The sequence below is a fragment of the Cyprinodon tularosa genome, unplaced genomic scaffold (genome assembly GCF_016077235.1).
Source record: "Cyprinodon tularosa strain WSP-4 unplaced genomic scaffold, ASM1607723v1 ctg188, whole genome shotgun sequence".
Lineage (NCBI taxonomy): Eukaryota > Metazoa > Chordata > Actinopteri > Cyprinodontiformes > Cyprinodontidae > Cyprinodon > Cyprinodon tularosa.
The window spans coordinates 1,092,149-1,113,019 of NW_024038663.1; the positions used below are offsets into that span (position 1 = coordinate 1,092,149).

The 20,871-nt window shown below is 36.5% G+C and overlaps 1 protein-coding gene across 5 annotated transcripts in view; it reads left to right on the forward strand.

The window, feature by feature from the left end:
• LOC119782075 (rho GTPase-activating protein 42) overlaps positions 1 to 20,871 on the forward strand; it is a 138,216-nt gene that overhangs the window by 104,767 nt on the left and 12,578 nt on the right. For 3 of the 5 annotated variants that reach the window (XM_038282851.1, XM_038282855.1, XM_038282850.1), the window contains 13 exons: positions 4,192 to 4,293; positions 4,535 to 4,645; positions 6,821 to 6,925; positions 10,917 to 11,046; positions 11,398 to 11,498; positions 12,089 to 12,198; positions 12,673 to 12,729; positions 16,740 to 16,818; positions 17,077 to 17,116; positions 17,444 to 17,506; positions 18,642 to 18,716; positions 19,177 to 19,261; positions 19,464 to 19,522. In XM_038282851.1, coding sequence (XP_038138779.1) covers positions 4,192 to 4,293; positions 4,535 to 4,645; positions 6,821 to 6,925; positions 10,917 to 11,046; positions 11,398 to 11,498; positions 12,089 to 12,198; positions 12,673 to 12,729; positions 16,740 to 16,818; positions 17,077 to 17,116; positions 17,444 to 17,506; positions 18,642 to 18,716; positions 19,177 to 19,261; positions 19,464 to 19,522 — 1,117 coding nt within the window. The remainder of the gene's footprint in view (positions 1 to 4,191; positions 4,294 to 4,534; positions 4,646 to 6,820; positions 6,926 to 10,916; positions 11,047 to 11,397; positions 11,499 to 12,088; positions 12,199 to 12,672; positions 12,730 to 16,739; positions 16,819 to 17,076; positions 17,117 to 17,443; positions 17,507 to 18,641; positions 18,717 to 19,176; positions 19,262 to 19,463; positions 19,523 to 20,871) is intronic. The other 2 variants (XM_038282854.1, XM_038282852.1) reach the window with 1 other exon arrangement.

Here is a 20,871-nt window from a genome sequence, read left to right on the forward strand (position 1 = left end):
CAAACTTTACAGGTCATGAAAACAATTAAAGCTTGGAGAGAAACATCTACATGTAATACCATTAAAATAAAATTGCAACTGCAATATTGGTTGAAAAAAAAAAAAAAGAACATTTAGATTTTTTTGGCACAACCATTTAACCTTTAACAGTATGCAAACAACTAGAGGGATTTTCCAACACAGGCAATGGGATCAGAAGTTCTATTACGGTAATTGTTGATTTTCTTAGTTATATTATACATAAAGGCTTTATTATACAGCTACTACCTTCTAATGCAGGTTTTCTTGTAACCCTCAGGTGTCTAACTGTGCTTAGCATTACAGTTTCATTAAAGTGATGGTTATCCAGAAGCAGATCCAGCGAAATCCATAGATTTATAGTTCCCTTAATTTCGGGATTGTAAGAAAATAAGTTATAAAACCTCTTTAAAACACTTTAATCTGGAGAGTGTGGTCATTGTGTTAGTAAATTTGTGATTAAGTAGAATTTTATTAGCCCCTTTCATACAAAAGAGTAAAAATATATTTTACACGGAATGTGCCAGAGGTTTTTGGAATACCCACATTTTTCCAACATTAAATAACAAGGAATTTTACATAAACTGGAGATACTTGAACATTGTCGTCGCCAGGAAAAGCCAGTTTCATGCCACTACATCTTGTTGTCTCAGCTAACATGAACTGAGACAAAAAGCTGCTCCAAAATCAGCTATAAAAATCAACAAAGTGAATTCCTTGTACAGAAAAGTGTTGTGGTCAGGACTGAATGTAATAATTTCGTATCCAAGAACATTGTAGAAACCAACAAGTTTGGTGGGGGTGGTATCTGGTTGCGTGTCTGTTTTAGTGTCAGAGATACTGCTGCACTGCAACTCTTTAAGCTCCCCTTATCTTTAACTGCCCAATGGCTGAAACTTGGACAACATAAGGCGCACTAGCAGGACAAAGATTGCAGATAATTATTAAATTGGGTTTAACAACAAATATAATTTACTGTTGTTAGTACACTGGAATAGCTTAACCAAGAGCAAAAAGTATGGACTATATTGAAAAGTCAGGTCAGTTGAACCTTTTAACAGTAACTCTATCAATTCTGCAGCAAAGAGTGGTCAAAGAATTATGTCAGAACTTGCTTAATAATCACAAACTTGCTGAATGGCTTCCATCCAGATGTGGGTGATGGGGTGTATATTTATTTTAACGTCTATGCATATATTTTTCCCTGGCAGGATTAGATCTGCAAGGAATTCAAACTTTGCCATCAAACTGCCTTTAAAAAACAAAACAAAAAAAAACATTAAAGTTGTTGTATTGTCACACCACCCCAGAAAACAGCAGTTTAAATGCATTGTTGAAGCCTAAGGTTAATATGACATTAGTTCCAACTCTAAGCTAATGTATACTCTGACCAAAACGGACGGCGTATATTTGATCACGTATTTATTTAGTTTTAAAGCTGTTTCATATTTTGTTGCTTCAGAAATAAAGGCACATATAGAATTGATTTTCTTCACATTGTTGAAAAGATCATTTCTGGAGCCGACATGCTAAGACAGATGGAAATAAGATGCTGCTACATGAAATTATCTATTGATTTTCCTTTTTTTTTTTTTTAGCTGCACTTGGAATGGTTATGTAGAGACATAGCTGCATCTTGTGTGTGAATTCTTGCACTTAACTGCTTCCAGAGTTGTTGTGACAAAACTCTCCTCTAGGTCAAATCAGTAGCTGGTAGATTAGACTTGCTAAATCTCAGAGCCATGGGAATAAAAACAAACAAGGAGGATCTGGTTGCAGTGGCCATTTCCTAACACTTTCTCCATTCTCCCTCTGGGGTATGTCTTCTCCCTATATCTGCATGGGTGTAAGCAGCATTAGGTAGGCAGAGCTCAGCTTGGAGGTCACAGTTTCAGATGAGACACTTGAGCGGCTCCTCCCCCAGAGAAGGATCTCTCTGCTTGGGCAGAGCTTGATTAAGGCTCGCAAATTTGATCTGATTTCTTTTCTTTTGGGTTGTAAATGGGTGGAATATTTAAGCAGCCATGTGAGTGCTAAACGCAGCCGACGTGTAATAAATGAATAAATCATTAGATATAATAAATACATGTGATCATATGAATAAAACTGAAAGAAAATAAATATAGATTTTCAATTATTTAAATGTGCCTGTAAATATTCAAATACATGGTCTTCACTTTTAATGTTATCAAATCATATCTGGATTTATTCAGTTACTTTGTGCTTACTTTGCCGAAGTGGACCATGAAATAATTCAAACTGCAACCATGGCTTATCACAGAAACACAGAGTCATTAATCTCAGTAAATCACCAGTAATGTTGGCTAATGCAGTTTTAGCCACGCCCACTGACTGAGAAAGCCTGGCAGATAAAGTAATTATATTATGTGCAGCAGCAAGTCACCACACAATGATTAAATCAATAATAAAAAGTGATTTACAAATGCATTGTGTGAAATAAGCAGAGAAAATAAGCTTTGAACACTTTAATGTTTCTCTGAATTATATTTTTAATTAAGTATGAAATTCACACTAGATTTAAATCCACACTGGATTTAAAAATCAATACAAATTACGACATAAATTGGGTGAGGTGCAATTAATTAAAATTCCACAGGGAACGCTTATTGAAATTTGTTAAACACTTAGTCTAATGGCAACTTTAAGGTGTGTCTTTATCGAGAAAAAGCTTGTATGCATTACTTAGATGTGATTTTGACCCATTTTTCCGCACAACCTGTCCTCAAATCCTAATAGCTCAGGGAGTCTGTTCTATGCACTCTGATCTTTAGTTCTTTCAATAGATTTTTAATTGGATAAAAGTCAGCTGCTTCACTAGGTCATTCTAGCAGCTTTTTTTCTTCTGCAACTGGATAAAACTTTCCTTTGGGGGGTTTAGAGATCATTCTCCCCCTAAAAAAAAAACTGTCATGCCACCATGTGTTTTTATCACACATGTACTCTAAGATTTCTTTATTATCTTTTATTCTGTTAGTATGAAGTCTAATGTTTCACCCTATAAACATCGCTATTGCTATTTCACTTCTAAACATAGTTTCTCCATTCTAATTTGGTCTGATTTGACTAAATAATTTTCTCCCAGTATTTAACCGGCATGTAGAAATGTGCTGCAACAGACTTTGATCAAGATCCTACATGCTTTTTATCACCTGTAAAGCCTTGGGCGGTGAACCTGGATATATTTAACTTAGGTTAATGAACAACAACTTTTTTTTTTAGTCCTTTGCTAGAGCTCTTGCCTTAATCAAGCGCTGTACAATCAAGGCTGTTTTATGGTTGGTTGAGGGTCTTTTTCCTTCTGCAACTGCAACATTCAGAAGTTTAAAAATACATGTTACTGCTTACATCACTGTGCTTTGCAGCAATAAGATTATGAAGGTCTTGAAAAAGCTCTTTGCTTTTACCCATTATGGCAAAATTCCTCTCCAGTACCTTAGTAATGAAGCCTTGTTATAGCCCACCATAATGAAAAGATTGTTTTTAAACACTGAGAGATCTTAGCTGGTTTTGGTTTGTATGGTTGCTTCTTTTCTGAATGTGTTTAATACTTTATTTCGTGAACATTTCTGTTTTTATGTAATCCTCATTTAATACATATTTCTTTTCGTGAGGCATTTTATTTTGCATCGGCTTAGATTATTCATCCATTTGTATCACAAAGTGTTTATAAATTTGTGGCACCTTTGGACCGCCACAGAATAGTTGAGCATCTGGTATAAGAAGCCATTTCTTCCCTCTGCACTGTCTGCATCAGGGGAGTTTGACCTATCCATGCAGGCAAGTGGATAGGAAGGAAAATGCAAACAGTCTCTAGCCTCTTCTGCCTCTGACCATGCCAGATGCATTATGCTATTTGTGATTTACAGTGCTATGTGTTTTGGTTTGAACCCCAGTCCCAAGCCTGGGCACTGTATTGATCAACACAGACATGCTGACATTGTCGACTTGTCATTACACGCATTTAATGCCACTTTTATGACCTACAATAATCTATTGATGGAATTTTAAGTGACAATTGACAAATGGCCTGGGAAGCTGCACTGTAGTTAGATCTCCACCTAGTGGTGACTCCGTCTTACAGCTCAGATGAAAGATTGGAGCATTTATTTATTTCCTATTCCAAGTAATGCCAAAACCTTTCATCTTTCTTAGGAGGTAAAGAAGAAATTCGATAAGGAGACAGAGAAATACTACTCTACACTGGAGAAACATCTCAACCTGTCATCTAAAAAGAAAGAGGGATACCTGCAGGAGGTAAAACCAGAGCGAATTCCCTTATCGTGTACATGTATTTGGAATATTATTTTTCTTTTTTTTTATGGTCAGCTCAGCCGTCTTTAAAAAACAATGTTGCAGGTGTCTGTGTATATGTGAACTGTTCTTTGATGTTTAATTCTCTCTGTACACACAGTGTGGGTATTAATGAAGCATTCACTATCAAGGCTGAATCATTTCCTTCTGCTGACTTAAACCTTCTTTGTTTGTTTGTGTTCAGGCTGATATGCAGATTGACAAGGAGAGACAGCTCTTTTATGATACTTCTCTTGAGTATGTTTTCAAAATTCAAGAAGTGCAGGAAAAAAAGAAATTTGAGTTTGTTGAACCGGTAAGAAAAAAAAAACACTTTCTTCTGTGAATTAAATTGCTTTCCTGTGCTTTTTGTTGCTTTTGTTTTAATTCGAGTGGAAAATAAGTCATTTTATTTATTTATTTTTTTGTCAAAGCTGTTTCTAGAATAATTATTTCCCCCTCGTTTTAATAAGCATGATGACAAAAAGCACACATTTATTCTTTTTACTTCTTCCCAATTGTTTCTTTATCACTGATGAAGACAAAGGCAGATCCAATTAAATCAAATTTTAGCTGTTAGATGAGAGTTATGCTTATAACACTCAACTACCTTAAAGATGTAAGAAGCAAACTCTGAAAAAGATTAAATTCTCTGCTTTTACATCCTTGGAAAAGAGAGTCAGGAGCAAACTTTATTCATTGCTCCTTTTCTATTTACGTCCTCTGGCTGCAGCCTATATGCTATGCCAGGAATGCAAATCTGCAGATAGAGTTGTGAGTGGAAAAAGTATATAACAGGGCTCAACCCCAGCTGTGATAAGGCGATCCATCCTTGTTCATTTGATATACCAAACCTCAGCCTTGAAATCAAATCAGCGGTTGTGTCCAAGGATTTGACTGAGTGCAGCTCCATGTTTGTGGGATCCTCTTTGCTCAAGATGAGATCAGTTTTTTTTCCATCTGCTACACTACTGGAGTACTTTACTTTCTTACAGTGGTTGAGATTGGCTGTGTGGTATACAGAAAGTAAGATCAATATCTGTCAGCTCTAAAGAGCTACAGTTTTCCCTGCTGTCATAGTTAGTGCAGTGTTAAAAACATGAGAATCTACAAAATCATCAAATTTAATATTAGAGTTATTGGGGTGGATATTTCATTTGAACAAAAGTGATTTCTGCATACAGAAAAGACACGGGCAATTTAAAGGTAATCTGCCTGGATGAACCGTCTAAAGTTTTTCAGTCTATTTCTGAACTTCAATGTTTTTGTGAGTCTTTAATCTGCTGATACTGCTTTTAGTTTTAGTCACACCCACCCTTCATTTCTCTAGCATGTGTCTGGATGTTGTTACAGTTTTGAAGTATTTATTCGACGCTACGGTAAAAAGGAAATTCATTTCCAGCCCCATTAAGTTGACATTTTGCAACACTGTTTAAATTGTCAGAAAAACAACAACACATTTTTCACATTCTTAAATTAACTCAAAACAGATTTTTTTTTTTTTTTGTAGTATTAAATGATTTTAGGACATCATTGAAAGAAAAAAATTTTTTCTCTAGCCTTTCAAAATGTGAACAATTATTGATGGTTTATATAAAGAGCAGTCTAGGAACTTAAAAGAATAAGCCTTAAAACATGGTATTTTAACTCAAAGTCAAAATCATTATGAAATTGACTGTTTAAAGTTATATTAGCATTTAACACTATTAGTATAGCCAGCAGCTGCCATAATTTCCAAATTCAGCATATTCCATGACAGGTAGAAGGTGTCACCTTGTGGTGGTGCTCTCTAGTTCTTGCAGCTTGGTAGTTGAACCACCAACATAAAAAAAAAAAAAAAAAAAAAAAAAAAACAGTTTTCATTGTGTTGCTTCTCACTTTATTTAAAACATATTCCTTAATACTAAAAGGCGAAAACTCTGAACGCCTTTCCCCAGCAGTACCTTCCCCACTAAAGAGTGTTTTAGCTAATAGAAACGCTCTCCATGGGAAGAAATAAGGGTTCATTTTTTGAGTTTATGCAGTGCAACAGGACCAATTGTAAACTGATAGATTCTAGTCAGCAGAAATGTTTTTTTGGTTTATCTCTACTACAAAGTCTTGCATAGTTTTAAACCGTTAGCTGCTGTTCCTTCACCCTGCACTGCTTTGGTTGAAATAAGTTTCAGTTGCTCAAAGGGTGGACAAATCTCACTCTGAATATTTCTTCTTGTAAAAACATAGATAGTCAAAGTGTAACAATAAAAAATGTAGGTGTGTGTAGGTTTTTATTTTATTTATGTATTAAAATTGAAATACCAATAAATCAATGTATTTTAATATGATCAATCAATTATAGTGTTAATGTAGCAGTGAAATTCTTGCTGGATTTTCTGTAATACAGTAGCACCATGTCAGCTTTAAATGTGACTCTTCCTTTTGATATTGTAATGAAGCTTCAGAATGTTTGTTACCACAAAAGCTCACCATGTAAAATTGTGGCTTTTTCCAGCTCTTGGCCTTTCTTCAGGGTTTGTTTACATTCTACCATGAAGGATATGAGCTGGCGCATGAATTCGAGCCATACAAACAGCAGCTCCAGTTCAACCTACAGAACGTAAGTCGCTTCACCTCAAAGGGTTGCACACAAAGGCAACCAGCCACATAATCAGATTCTGCAGCTTATCTTGCCCAGATATAACAAGTAGAACGTTTTGTTTTTGTTTTGTTTTTTTTCACTGTGTGATTGTGTGGAGGACAGATATTTTCGGTGTGACGTTGCAGGCAGTTACTGCGGGCCATTTAATGGTACTGTGTCAAAAAACACTTAGGAGTTGAAAATAAAACTGCAGCCCCCGCTACCGTTCCGTCTTCCATCACTGCGACCTCAATGCTTTCAGCCCGAGGGTTCAAATTTTATTCCTGACCCAAAATGTCAGAGGCATTGCTCTGACAATTTTCACTCTATAACCCTCTCTCCATGTCTTCAGATGCAGGGAACACTAATAGGAACTGGCAAAGGTGAAGCTGTCGCAGCACTCTGCTCCGAGATGTGAAACAGCCTCATCTTGACCTTTTAACTCCCCCCGCCCAAAAAAAAAGAAAGCAGAATCTTGTTCTTAAGTTCAGATTACATCGAGAATATTTTTAAATATAATTATGAAATATATTTAAACAAGGTTGTTAATTATTCTTCCCATGGGTGTCTTCATACAGCTGCACAAATTAGAGGCATTTGTCACACTGCTTTAATTTTTGGCACAGTAAGGGAATTCTTCATAATGATACAGTGCCTTGCCAAAAAAATATAAACCCTTTGATCTTTTTTACTTTTGGTAATGTGATAGCCATGCACACTGTGTTGTATAGATCTGAACTGCACAGAAAAAATGTCTTTTAAAGATTTTACTGATAAAAAAAAAAGATTTCTTCTGTTTATACTGTGAAATGTGAAAATAAAAGAAGCATCAGATGGTTATTAGAGAATATTTCAATACAGGCAGCATCTTGATGACCAACAGCAAACAGGTAAGTTGTGGAGCTATTTAGGATTCTGTTGTAAAACAATAAGCTATGCTTTGAACAACTCACAGGACCCCCATCCTAAATGAAAAGTGTAGAAAACAATAGCAACTTTGATGGCATGTGGCCATAAAACTGATCCCGGATGCAAGGCAAAGAGGTGGTTGGGGACTCTGGAGGAGGTGCAGAGATCCAGTAGCCTGACGTAGTCTGACTCAATTCTAGTCAGAATATGAGTCTGATACTGCTCCATAGAGCTGTGATTATGGGACGTGTTTCGATCGAACCAGGAAAAAAAATGCCTCTGCACTCAATTGGATAGACCTACAACCAATAAGAGCAACGGAGTGCGTGACGTGTCTTAAGCGAGGCATAGTTGTTGTCCACAAAAATCAAAGCGTGCAGTTGCACGCCTAGAATAAGAAGATGAGCCTTGATCGCGTTTCTCTGTTCCTTTTTTAAAATTAATTTGCTGTCGATATCTTCTAGAACAGACCTAATAGCAGAATCTACTCACCTAAACTCTCCAGCGGCAGCCATTATTGTTGTCACCCAAGTGCGCATTGGTCACATGGTTGATTACGTTACTGTTGGTCATCTGTCCATCATCATATAAAGCCCGCCCTGACAATTTGATTAGATCGCCTGACAGTGGGCGATAATACTCGCGCTACTATGGAGCAGAGCCAGACCGAACTTCCCGACCTCAAACTTTGTGGGCGGGACTAAGTTCGGATTGGCACCCAGGCTAGAGATCCAGAGCTCAGGGAGGAGAATCTGTCAAAAAGACAAGTTATTAATTGGGTAATTCACAAATCTGGATTTGATAGAAAAGGTAAGAAAATAAAAGCTTTAAAGAAAAGCCTCCCAAACCAATTAAATGTATACAGTATGTACCTCCACAAAGAGGAATCCAGGAAGAAAAGCTGTTAAGAGCGGTGTGAGGGACCAAACTTAAATAAAGAGAAAAGGTGTTTGGAAAAAGTACTTTAATTTAATTGTGTCAAAAATGGTTAACAAAGGCTCAAAAGCAATACAAAATAACTTAAATAAACAAAAACAAACAAAAAACTGACCTGCAAAGAAAGAACTAAAGGCGGCTTAAATAGGGATGGAGTAATCCAAGTCTACCAAATGAGGGAGGGACAACATAACAAAAGAACCAATAAATACAAAATTAAATAAACCATTCTATGAAACAAATAAAGCAAAACTAACTTTTACTTAGCAGAAACAATAATAAAAATAAAAAATTAAAGCAGTGTGACATTATTTAAGTGACAAAATTAACTAATTAAAAACAACTTGAAACAAGTCTCCCCCGTCAGTCTTTCAAAAAACAAATGGTACGCTCCAGGTTTCCTCCTCCAGCTGGTTTGCTTCCGCAGCACCTCAAACAAAAAATGTAAGTGTAAATAAACCATTCAGACAGACATTAACTAAAGTGTGCATCCATTAGAAAATACCTGTCTAAAAGAAGTAACCAACTTAAACAAACTGTAATATAATATAAAGCAAGAAAAAAATAACTAACACGATGTGGTGGTGGGATTATCATCCGTAAACAAGCGCAAAACGTTTGACACAGAGTTTTATCTTCCGAAAAGATTTAAACTCAAATAAAACTGTGATCATTTAGCTCAAAAAAAAAAAATGTGTCCTAGTCAAAAATTAGGATTTCAGCTCAAATAGAAATTTGAAAATTGATGCTGAAACACTGTTTCTCCAGTCTGACCTAGATGGAGCTATTTTGGATGAATTTGTAAAAATGTTAGAAATAAATTTCATGACCACCTGAAATAATAGTTTCACATGAAATCTCAATATTAAAATATGTACTCTCCTGGTCAAAATCTTAAGATCAGTTTAAGAATGGTGTGGATCTGATTGGCTGTTCGTCTCAACATGGGAGGATCGTCTCCTCAAATGAAAGCCATCACTGCTGATGTCTTCAGTCCAGTAACCATTAGAAAGTGAGGGGAAAGGGTTTCAAAAGAAAAAAAAGGTCTGTTTGGGCTACCCATGAAAGCACCAAACATTAAAAGGTGGAATTTTCAAGAAAAGAAAATTAACCTGTATGTTCCTGATGGCTTCACAAGGAGATCCCACTGAAGACGATTTCTACATAACCTACAGGGTGTTTTTATCTTCAGCAGAACGATGGATCCTTATATGGAGGACCAATCCTGCCATAATCAAAAATACATATAGAAATTAATAAATGAAATGTATTGCTAAAATAATGGCTTGAATTGAAATTAGTTTGCCATAAAAGTCCATATGTTTAAAAAAATATTAATTACTTAGATGTAAATATATTTTTTTCTTCTTTTTTTTGTTTTAACCTTCTATTTTGTTTTTGTCCTTTTATTAGTATTCTTATAGAAACAATTAATATGCATTCGTAGTTTTTTTTTGTACTGTTATGCTGTAGTTTTCGTTCACTTATTGGAAGTAATTGTATTGCTTTTTTATTTTTCCTAACCTTTCTTGATTTCTTTCTAATTTTTGACCACCCAAATATTTTTTTCCACATGTATATTTTTTCCTTATTTTACTTAGTTTTTTTATTTTTAAAAACTAAAAACTTTATTATAAAAACTAATATATATTAATATACATTAGTTAAAAGTTGAAATGGACTTTCTTACCCTGAAAACACATCTATTTGCAGGAGGACAAAGCTGCGTTGGTTTTTGGGGTGCCTTCAAATTAAAAACATTTGCTGCACACAGACTATTTTCCAAATCTAATCTCATAAAACATATTTTATTAGCCTGACGGTTGAAGTGCCATTTTTGACACTTTTCGATTAATATTTTAAGGTAGTTTTCATAGCTGTGGTTTGTTTGATTGGCTGGAGAACAGTCAGTTTCAGTTTAATTATTTTTGTTATAAATTACTTTCTTTTTTTGCTCACAGTTATTACTCTAGCATTTTAAAGGTTTATGTAAAATCTTCTAAGATCCAATATTAAAAATAGGCAGATTCTTACAATTTATTTAACTGGTCTTGTGAACTATTCTGCTTCAGCAGGAGTAGACTGTGTGCTGCAACTTTACATAATTTTGCATTTTACCTCACAGACACGGAACAACTTTGTTAGCACCAAGCAAGAAGTGGAGAAGCTGATGAACAGGATAAGGACTGCAGATCAGGACTACAAACCCCCAGGCCAGTGGACCATGGAAGGCTTCCTGTACGTCCAGGAGAAACGTGAGTCCTGCTATCAGGCCTCTCGGCCTTTCAGGCTCACTCAGTCCTGCTTCAATTAGAAGTGCGTAGTTTTACATCCATCACCATAAACACGTCTCAAGCTTTCCCAGGCTCTCCCTGAAGAGATCCTTTCACACAAAGCTCCATAATTCATCCTGTTTACAGATTCACTTTGATGTACTCTCACACATGTATGTGTGCTGGGGGTGTTACCACAAATAATAGATTTTTATCAACAGCGATAAACAAATTTGGATTCATCACAACTGAATTGCAGATTGATTTTCTGAAGCCTGTGGTTAAAAAAAAAAACGGCTTTTAGACATTTTCCTTCTCATGTCACCGACCCAGGTCCTTTGGGATGTACATGGACGCGTCACTACTGCACGTATGACAAAGGAAGCAAGACCTTCACCATGATCAACACGGAAACCAAGTCAGCTGGGAAACAGGTAGTTCAGCGTGGTTCAGTTCGCTTTCCTTTAGGTTGTAGATGAACCTGATAAAAGTGGAGAGAAAGGGGAAAAGCAGAGCAAGTGTAATCTGTGTGGGTGAGACAAAGAGCTTGCTTGTTTCTTCCCCAAGGGAGGGGAAAAAGGAAGCTGTCACCTTAACTCAATTGGCACTGAAAACAAAAGACTTGTTAATTCATGGAAGGCCTGAAAGAATGTAAAAAAGTACCAGGATCTTATGATAAGAAGAAAAGGAAAATTGAGAAATAGAAATAATCTTTAAACTGCTGTTGGGTGAATTATTCTGTTCAGGATTTACTTTCGAAGGCTTTTTTTCTCATTTGACATTGTGTGACTTGGTAGCATTTAGTTAAGAGACCTTCACTTATATGGGAGGAGATTTATTATTGGATTTCCAACCCGTCATTCACCAGCCAGGGACACGTCTAGCTAGAAATCAATTGATTGTGGACACCAGCTTTTTTTCTCTGTTGTTACCTTTTCATGGTGATGATGGATCAATGAATGTTGTTGCACTTTTTTTTTTCTGTGTGTGTGGATATTCTTGTATTTTTTTTTATTTTTTGTAGAATGGCCTTGTCTTGAATCAGCCAGAGACTTTCAAGCTCAAGTCCTGCATTCGGAGGAAAACAGACTCCATCGACAAGCGTTTCTGCTTTGATATCGAAGTGGTGGAAAGGTCTGTGAAACATATTCATGAATTGTTGTTACTCGTATAGTCTGGGGGCACAAGCAAACTGTGATATTTAATGCTGTTTACATTGCTAAGTCTGTATGGCATTTGCTTCTCTTCTGTTCAACGGAATATTGCTAAAAATCCTCAAAAACCAACAGATTGATATAAGACACAAAGGCAAAACACTCTATGAACTTCCTGTGATCATGAAGCTGCATGTGAAATGTTATTTTCTAGTTGTACGCTCTCTTGAACTCAATGTACCTGTATGTGTCACCTTTTGAAAAATTTTGGTCCATTAACATCTTCAAGAAGTCAGTTTTAACCATGTCAGAAGTCTTGTTTGCTGCATGTTCCTCATGTCACACCTCCCCAGCCCCTCCCCTCCCCAGCTCATATTTGCCTGTATGTCTGCAGCATCGATAGTCGTGTCTTTTGAACCTGTTCCATCCTGTGTCTGTGTTCCTGTTACCGTAGAAATGACATCTCTCGTGGAACTCTTTTCAGACCGCTTCGGTTTTTCTGTAAAGTCCGGTATGTGAAGTGATCAAAGAAGATGCATGAGCTGCATGTTTGCATGTTAATTTCAACCTAATTGTGGCTCTTGCTCTCTGGCTATCAAAAACACATTTAAAACATAATAACATCTAGACTGAATGAAGATACATTAATCATCTGTTCTTGCTGTCCAACATGAGGGTAGACTAAACCTCTTCTGTTTTGGGTCAGATGGGATTAGCGAAAAATATTTATGTTTGCTCAGTGCCTGACAAATAAGAGATGGATTTATTTTAAAGATAAAACTTGCAAGTCATTGAAATACTAGATATATAGAGATGTGAGATGTATTCGAACAATTTTTTTTTTCTCATGGCACCATTTTTAAGATGAAGTACATCTGTCTCTCCTATGGCATAACATCCCCATAACATGATACCACCACCACCATGTTAACAGTTGGATGTTATAAGGTTGCAGAAATCTCCCTGTTTTTTTTCCCTATTTTTTTATTATAATCAAATATAAATATAAAATATTATGGTATTGTCATTTAAAAAAATAACTTTTTTAACTTTATGTTATTGGCTTATCCATCTGAGTTGCTCTAAAGTCTTTACTTCTGGGATTTGTAATCCTATTTCACACAAAATGGCATTCATTTAAGGGAAACAGAACCTGTGTCCTGACTAAATGGAATTATGCAGGACATCCCTATGCAATTTGCTTAAACAGATTAAAGTGGGATCTTTAGGCATCTGGAAATTGCACCCAAGACTTAATGAGATTTGTGTAGGTCCCCAATTTCTTCCTTATATATTTTCCTGATTTATGTAGAATTTCTCATTTTATCACAGAAGGAACCATGGTGTTTTCAGTAGTACCCTGAAATGTATTCACAGGTGTACCTCCATTTTCAAAAGTGGTCAAATCAGTCGCTTACAAAGCCATGAAATCATCACAAATATAAAAATAATTAAAATCCCTCTGCTGAAGCTCTCCCAAGGTCATTGGAAGCATACTTTGTACGTAGACCTTTAAAATGGACTCTTTTCAGAAAAGCCTTTCTCTCATTGTTCCGGCATTTTCCAGATATAAATAGTTTGGTAATCTCATTGAATCTAAAACGATAAATAAACAAAGTTTATGTGTTTCTATGCAGATATTTACATACAGTGTGTATGACACAGTAATAATAGTGTTTATGAATATATTTCGATCTTCAATGCCATTGTTGCTCTTATTGGTTTGAGAAATATTTGAAACAAAAACAAAAAATAACTTATAAAGAAATACATTTATGCAGCACTTTAGGGAAGATTTGCTATTGATTAGTTTTGTTTAGGCTGATAGATAATCCAATTTCTTATTAAAGACGGCTCTAGAATAGAATAAAGGATTTAGTGAAGAGCCTGTCTGCTCCATAACTCAGCTTTAAACCCTGACTAAGATGTCTATATTTAAGGCTTGAAATGAACTAATCATAGAGCTCCACACTTCAGATGATAGAATTTGCCTATCTTTTTTCTGCGTGTAAATGTGCAGCAGCTGCTTGCCCAGCACTGCACACCCTTGGTGAGTGTTGCTGAGCAGTTTATTTGCAGGACAACTCATTTATCTTGTACTTCGTATACCAAGGTGCAGGCTCCAAGCATAAGGACAATGCAGGCACAGATTTCAGCTCATCCATTTATCGTTGTTATATTCCCAACACATTGTCACACCTATGGCCTGGCCATAATCAAGCTAATTCTGGAAGGCTTTATTTGTCTAAATTGTTGGGGATGCATGGGTATTTTTTTACAGAAGGCTTTATTTTTTGTTCCCCCAGATGTTAGAAAACAGAAAAGAAATGTAGCGTTCAATATGAAAATCTCAAATTATTACACAAACCTTCTCAGAAGCTCAGTAAAGCTATAATCACAACTATAGTTTAATGTAAGAATATTTTCTTTCCTGCCTTAAATTGTGTCTAAATCCCTCTGCTTATTATTTTCCTCTGTACTGTAACAGACCTAATTAGACTCCATGCTAGTACTAACTGTCACTACTGGGTGGGGTGAACTTTTCTTTCCCATTGTCATCTGACTGTGTCACTGCTGCAGTTCAAATTAAGTGCAAAGGATGCCTGCATGAGATTTGTGTTTATAGCAGCACATGTTAAAGTTTAAAAGTACAGACATGGACAAATTTATTGGCACCCCTGTTTAGATGTGTAAAAAAAACCTTAAAACCAGTTCATCATCCGTAACAACATAATGTTGGACCAAAGGTGTCAGAAAACTGTAGGCTTTCATTTAAACATATTTCATCTTTGTAATAGAAAAGAAAATGTTCCTCATCATCCTAGATCCACTTGCTGCAGAAAGGTTTGATCTGATTCTCATTTCACAAACGTGCAGACACCCCCCCCCCCACCCAAAAAAAAAATATAGTAAGCATACTAAAATATAATTTCTTAAAGATTAAAAATATATTTGAGAAAATAAATATCTTATAATCTTTTCTGTTTCATCACTCGTCTGCCTGATCTGCACCAAAAAGGGATCATATGCTACTTCTGGGAGCTAACATTTTCGGCATTGGATTTAAACCTAAAGCTAGATTTTTGGAGTTTTACGTTTTCCTTTCATGCTAACTACATAGTATATAGTGCATAACCTAAAGAAAGAAACAACTAAAATGCAGATAAACATAGTTTAATCATATTTTCCCAGACTGCTCTGAGTATGTCTGATGATGCTGTCAGAGAACCAGCTAAAAGGAGAACATTTAAAAAGCATCAATATTGTCTCAGAAAAAGTCCTAAAATAATGTTTTAAAAATGTGTATTATTATTATTTAGTGAGTTAATGATAGAAATATGTAATTTTAGTTCCATTGTTTATGGAAATCCGGGTGTATATCGGTTTGCGCATGCTCAATTGAGCTGATGGTACCGATCGTGCTTCAGGGACAGATCAGGTAGTGACCGTTACATCACGGACACTAACAAAGCTATTTTCTTTCTTAGTCTTCACCTTGCATTTATAGTGATATTATGGTTTCTGCTTTGCCTTGATGACTCCTACAGTAGATGTTCTATAACCTCCTGGTTTCACCCCTATTCTGCCTGTTTTTGCCTTCTTCAAGCCGTTTCAAACTTTTTAATCATTGCCCTTTAGTTAAGTGTAACTTTGAGAAAAAACTGTAAATCCCATGTAGACATTTAGTCATTGTTAAAGTTTGCCATTGCTCGGCCATACCTCATTAGCATTTTGTTTCGTCTTTCCCATAAGAAACCCCAGTGAAGAGGAAATCATTGATTTACTCATATGTAATTAGTTGCTCTAATAAATAAAGAATAAGATGCTGTAGTTACATTTATGTTATACTGATTTCTAATAAATTCCATCCATACATTTTCCGTCACGCTTATCCCAAGCGGGGTCTCGAGGTGTCTATCTCTAGCTATCTACGGGCGAGAGATGGGGTACACCCTGGGTAGCTCGCCACTCCATTGCAGGGCAAGACAAAGACAAACAACTATTCATGCACACATAAGGGAATTTAGAGAAGCCAATTAACCTAACAGTGATGTTTTTGGACTGTGGAAGGATACCGGAGTCAGCCAGGAATCAAACCCAGAACCTTCTTGCTGCAAGGCAGCAGTGCTACCCTCTGCGTCACTGAGCAGCCCCTTCTAATAGATTGTCACCAGTAATTATCCTTAGCTATAGGTGCATTTAAATAAAGACTGAATTTTTTATTTAGTTTACTTTATTTTAATACATGTTTTACACATCTTTATCGGGGATGCCAACAGATTTTTCTGTATGCATGTTGGGTGTTAAACATGCATCACTCTAACATAAACACATGTGGCTTTTAGCTGGGACTGGATTGTGAAGCACAGAGCCAAGTGAGGACACAGTTTGAAGTCAAGCATTTGCACATGAGCTATTTTAGTTACACTAGTCCTTTTATAGTTGAATCAGCCAGTCCGTCCAGGGGCCCCATAGCAATGAGACCATACTGAGACCAGCTTTTCTCCTAAAACCTTCCAGGCATGGCGTTATGACACTGCAGGCGCTGTCAGAGTCCAATAGAAGACTGTGGTTGGAAGCCATGGATGGCAAGGAGCCGGTGAGGATCTCTGCCTGTTTATCTGTGAAACATTTGTCCCATACGTGATGTTGTTTGGCTTCCATTTGTTTAATTGTCTCTCAGATAAGACAGCTGTGTCACTTTTTGATTTGGGACTAGCACCCTCTTCTGGTGGCTTGAGGTGCAACATACTTGACAGAGCATGTTGAGCTTTGAGACAGTCAAAACTATCTGGCTTTTGATTTCTTTTCAATTTTAAAGCAATGAAGTAATGACTGTCTTCCAAACTTCTTGCAGATTTACAACCTGCCAGCCATACTGAGCAAAAAAGAGGAAAGTAAGTAGTATTTTTTTCATCTTTCCAAAGCCTTGTTCATCATTAAATGACGTGTATCCAGGCTTTAAAAGAAGTCCATAGCCACCACACATGAACAGAAAAAGGTTTCTTTCTTACTTATAGCTGTTTTTGCTCATTAGCACAGTTATTCAGCGTTCGCCCACTCAGCTGACACAGCAGAGCCTTCCAGCACAGAAGCTGTATCTTATTAATCGTGTTAGTTTGAGCCAAGGCATAAGGGAAAGCTGATTATTCCTACGTAAATTGTAGTTAACCCAGCTGTTAATTGACATGTCAACCCTCCCCTTTTCTTGTGTTATATTCCAGCGTATCTTAATGAGGCAGGCTTTAACTTTGTGAAGAAATGCATTGACCTGGTCGAGACCAGAGGTAAGGCATTTAAACCCACCAGCTTTCATGTTTCGAATGCTGCCTGGCCGTGATTAATTTACTTGGTTCATTAGTTACGATGACAATATATACTGAAATAGAATGTGATCCACAGGTGCAAAAGTAGTTTTTCACTTTTTGTCATGTTACAACCACAAACATCAATTTATTTTACCTCGTATTTTATGCCAAAAGCAAACATAAACTAGTGCAGAACTTAGGAGTTGGACAAAAATAATACATGTAATATTAACCTTGCATTTAGTTCTATTTTCTCTTTTACCTCTAAAAAATTAAAGTGCAAATAGAGGAACTTAGCATTTCTCTATTTACTGTATGTAATAAAGTTATAACATATAAGTGTATTTTAAAGGATTAAACAATATTAGTCAACAAAATACATTATGAAGAATAAAGAATTCAGCAGATGAAGCAGGGATCAAGGTTTAAAGACAATATAGCATTTATTGTCAGATTAACATTTTACATATTGCTGATTAACCCTTAATCCATGAAAGAAGGAGTTCTCTACCTGGTTCAGGAGGAAGGCGCTTTGGTCGTAAAACACCCAAAAGGCCAAGTCTGGAGGGAAAACAAGACTTTCTATGACCCTGACTGCACAACCCAATGGTTCAGCACGTTGGTGGGAACATGAAGCTGTGTGGATTGTTTTCTTCAATAGAGAGAAAGTAACACTGTTAGAGACCCAGAGAATGACCGAGGTCACAGCACCAAATATAAAGCCGTATATACAATGATCTAGTTTGTATCAATGTATATTTGTGTGACAGAGAGGCAGACATTCAGTAAAATTGGGAATCTGACTCCAAATCTGGAACTTGATTTTCTTATCGTGTTTTAAAATAGCTTCAACTATTCTGTAAAAGAAAAATGTGCAAAAAATACAGTCACTGATTTTGGTTCTACAAAGGATTGACTCAGGGGAGCTAAATGCAGAAGGACACCACACTTGTCAGCTTTTTTTCTGCTAATATTTTAAATATTTCCGATTTTCCATCCACTAAATAATTTGATGTTTGTGGTTGTAACAAGACTAATGCATTTGCAATAGACAGCTACTGAACTGAAAAATTGTTCATTTTACCAAATTAATCTTTTTTTTCCTGTCACCCAGGCATAAATACAATGGGGCTGTATAGAATCGGAGGGGTAAACTCCAAAGTGCAGAGGCTGATGAGCACAGTCTTTTGTAAGTAGTTTATTTTGGAATTAAATTGTGAATGAAATCTTTTTTTTTTTTTTTTATCACGGTGACTCCTGCTTTTGCAAATATGATGTAATCTTTCAGAGTGAGTAAAGAGCTCCTCTCTGTGGTCAAACTGTGTAACAACCATCTGGGACACTTTTTTTTTTTTGTCCTGACCTCATTAAATTACCCAAGCTAATCTTGTTTACACACATTTCATACATGTGAACAGAAAATGTCAGCACGATTCACCAGAATCCTCCTAAAGCTTTAGCTCCATCTCAGTAAGGGACCACACTTTCACATGTGTGCTTAAACCAAAGACACAGACAATATTTATAATTTCCTGTTAAGCATCATGTTTGGTGGTGTCAGATCCTATTGGCTTCATGCAGGCAGATTGCATCATAATCACTGTGCTGATGTTAAAAATGTTAAAGAACTGAATACATGTTTTCATCAGCTTCCAAGGTACCTGTGGATTTCGAGCTGGATCCTGAGATGTGGGACAACAAAACCATCACCAGCGGTTTGAAGAATTACCTCAGGTCAGCTTGCCCCACCAGCTGCATGTCCTTAACTGTCAGGAGTGATCACTGGCTCCATTATGCCTCTGTGAATCCACCCTGCTGCTAGCCATGCATTCAGAGCTATCACTGACTCACACACAAAGGTGGTTGCATTCAGAGGTCCAGTCTCACCAAATAACAGTAAATTATAACTGGGCCTTTTTTTTTTCTCCTCCATTAGGTGTCTCTCTGAGCCTCTTATGACTTTCAAGCTGCACAAAGATTTCATCATGGCTGTCAGTAAGTCTTTCAAAGTTAGGTTATACACACAGATTTTGGCAACTCCAGTAACCTTTTCTAGACACCCTTAAGATCAAATCTTCCTTTGCTTCAGTAGCAGAGTCTAAGTCTGACTGAATAAAGATGAATCCTGCATAGTGGTTCTCAGATTTAAGGTCTAAAGCCTTAAATCTGTTGTCTTCTATAAACTAGATTAGAAGTCTAGGATCACTAATGATAAAAGATAATTTTAATCAGTTGATTTACTTATTTATTTACTGAATATACAGTACCTAATGAGTAGAGTTGCTTTTTGACAGTAAAACCAAAGAAATATTTTTCTTAACTCAAACTTAGATCACATTAATTAAAAGCTTTTCCTTTAAGAAATACAATGCAGTTCTTGGAACTTGTTACACACTCTATATATTGCATTTACAGCATTTATACTCACATATTTTATACTTGGTTATGTCTTGTTTACAGAACTAAAAAATGTTTAGAGATGACTGTGGGTATCTAATGTGCATGTGCTGTAAATATTGCATTTGAACTGAAATGAATATTGTATATCTCATTAAATTTGCAGGAGAAAAGTCCCGTTCCAAGCTGCCCTTTGAGATCCTGATAGTTAAAAATTTGAATCGGCCGAGATTGAAGCATTCAAACCCCTTTTAGATCAGAGACAGCTCTGTTCTGTGTGCTTTATATCTTTTTTTATGTGTTTCAATGCTAAAGTTAGCTTAATTAAGAAGGATTTCCATCTGTCCGTATATCCAAATTAAACATGAATATCAACAATTTCATTAAGTAAATTAAAGATATAGTGGAGGATGTTATTTTTCCAGGTGGATCATCAAAATTAGTGGTCCTTCTAGGGGAGTGTTGGCCTAGTGGTTAGAGCAGAAGGTTGCAAGTAACCGGTTCGACTCTCACAGCCTGCACTCTGGGTCCCTGAGCAAGACCCTTAACCCCCTATGCTCCCTGGGCGCTGCACAGTGGCCGCCCACTGCTCCCCAAGGGGATTGTTTGAATGTAGAGGTAAATTTCTCCAAAGTTAGATCGATAAAGTTCAATTATTGTTACTATTATTATTGTCAGTCATTCTGGTGATATGTTTACGTAAGGCCGTCCTATGTGCTCGTCCCCATTTTCACTTACCGGTGGTGAGTCTGACATAGTGAGAAAATTGCAAATCTTCTTCTGAAAAGAAAGCTAATGAGCGATGCAAACAGCAACTTTTGAACAGAGCGTGCACAAGGAGAAATGGGCTCTTGCACGCTCTCATACACGTTTAATAGGCATTCCCTCTCCTTAGGAAGGTACAGGGTTGTGCATGTCCGTTTTTATTTAAAGTGGAGATTGTGGGT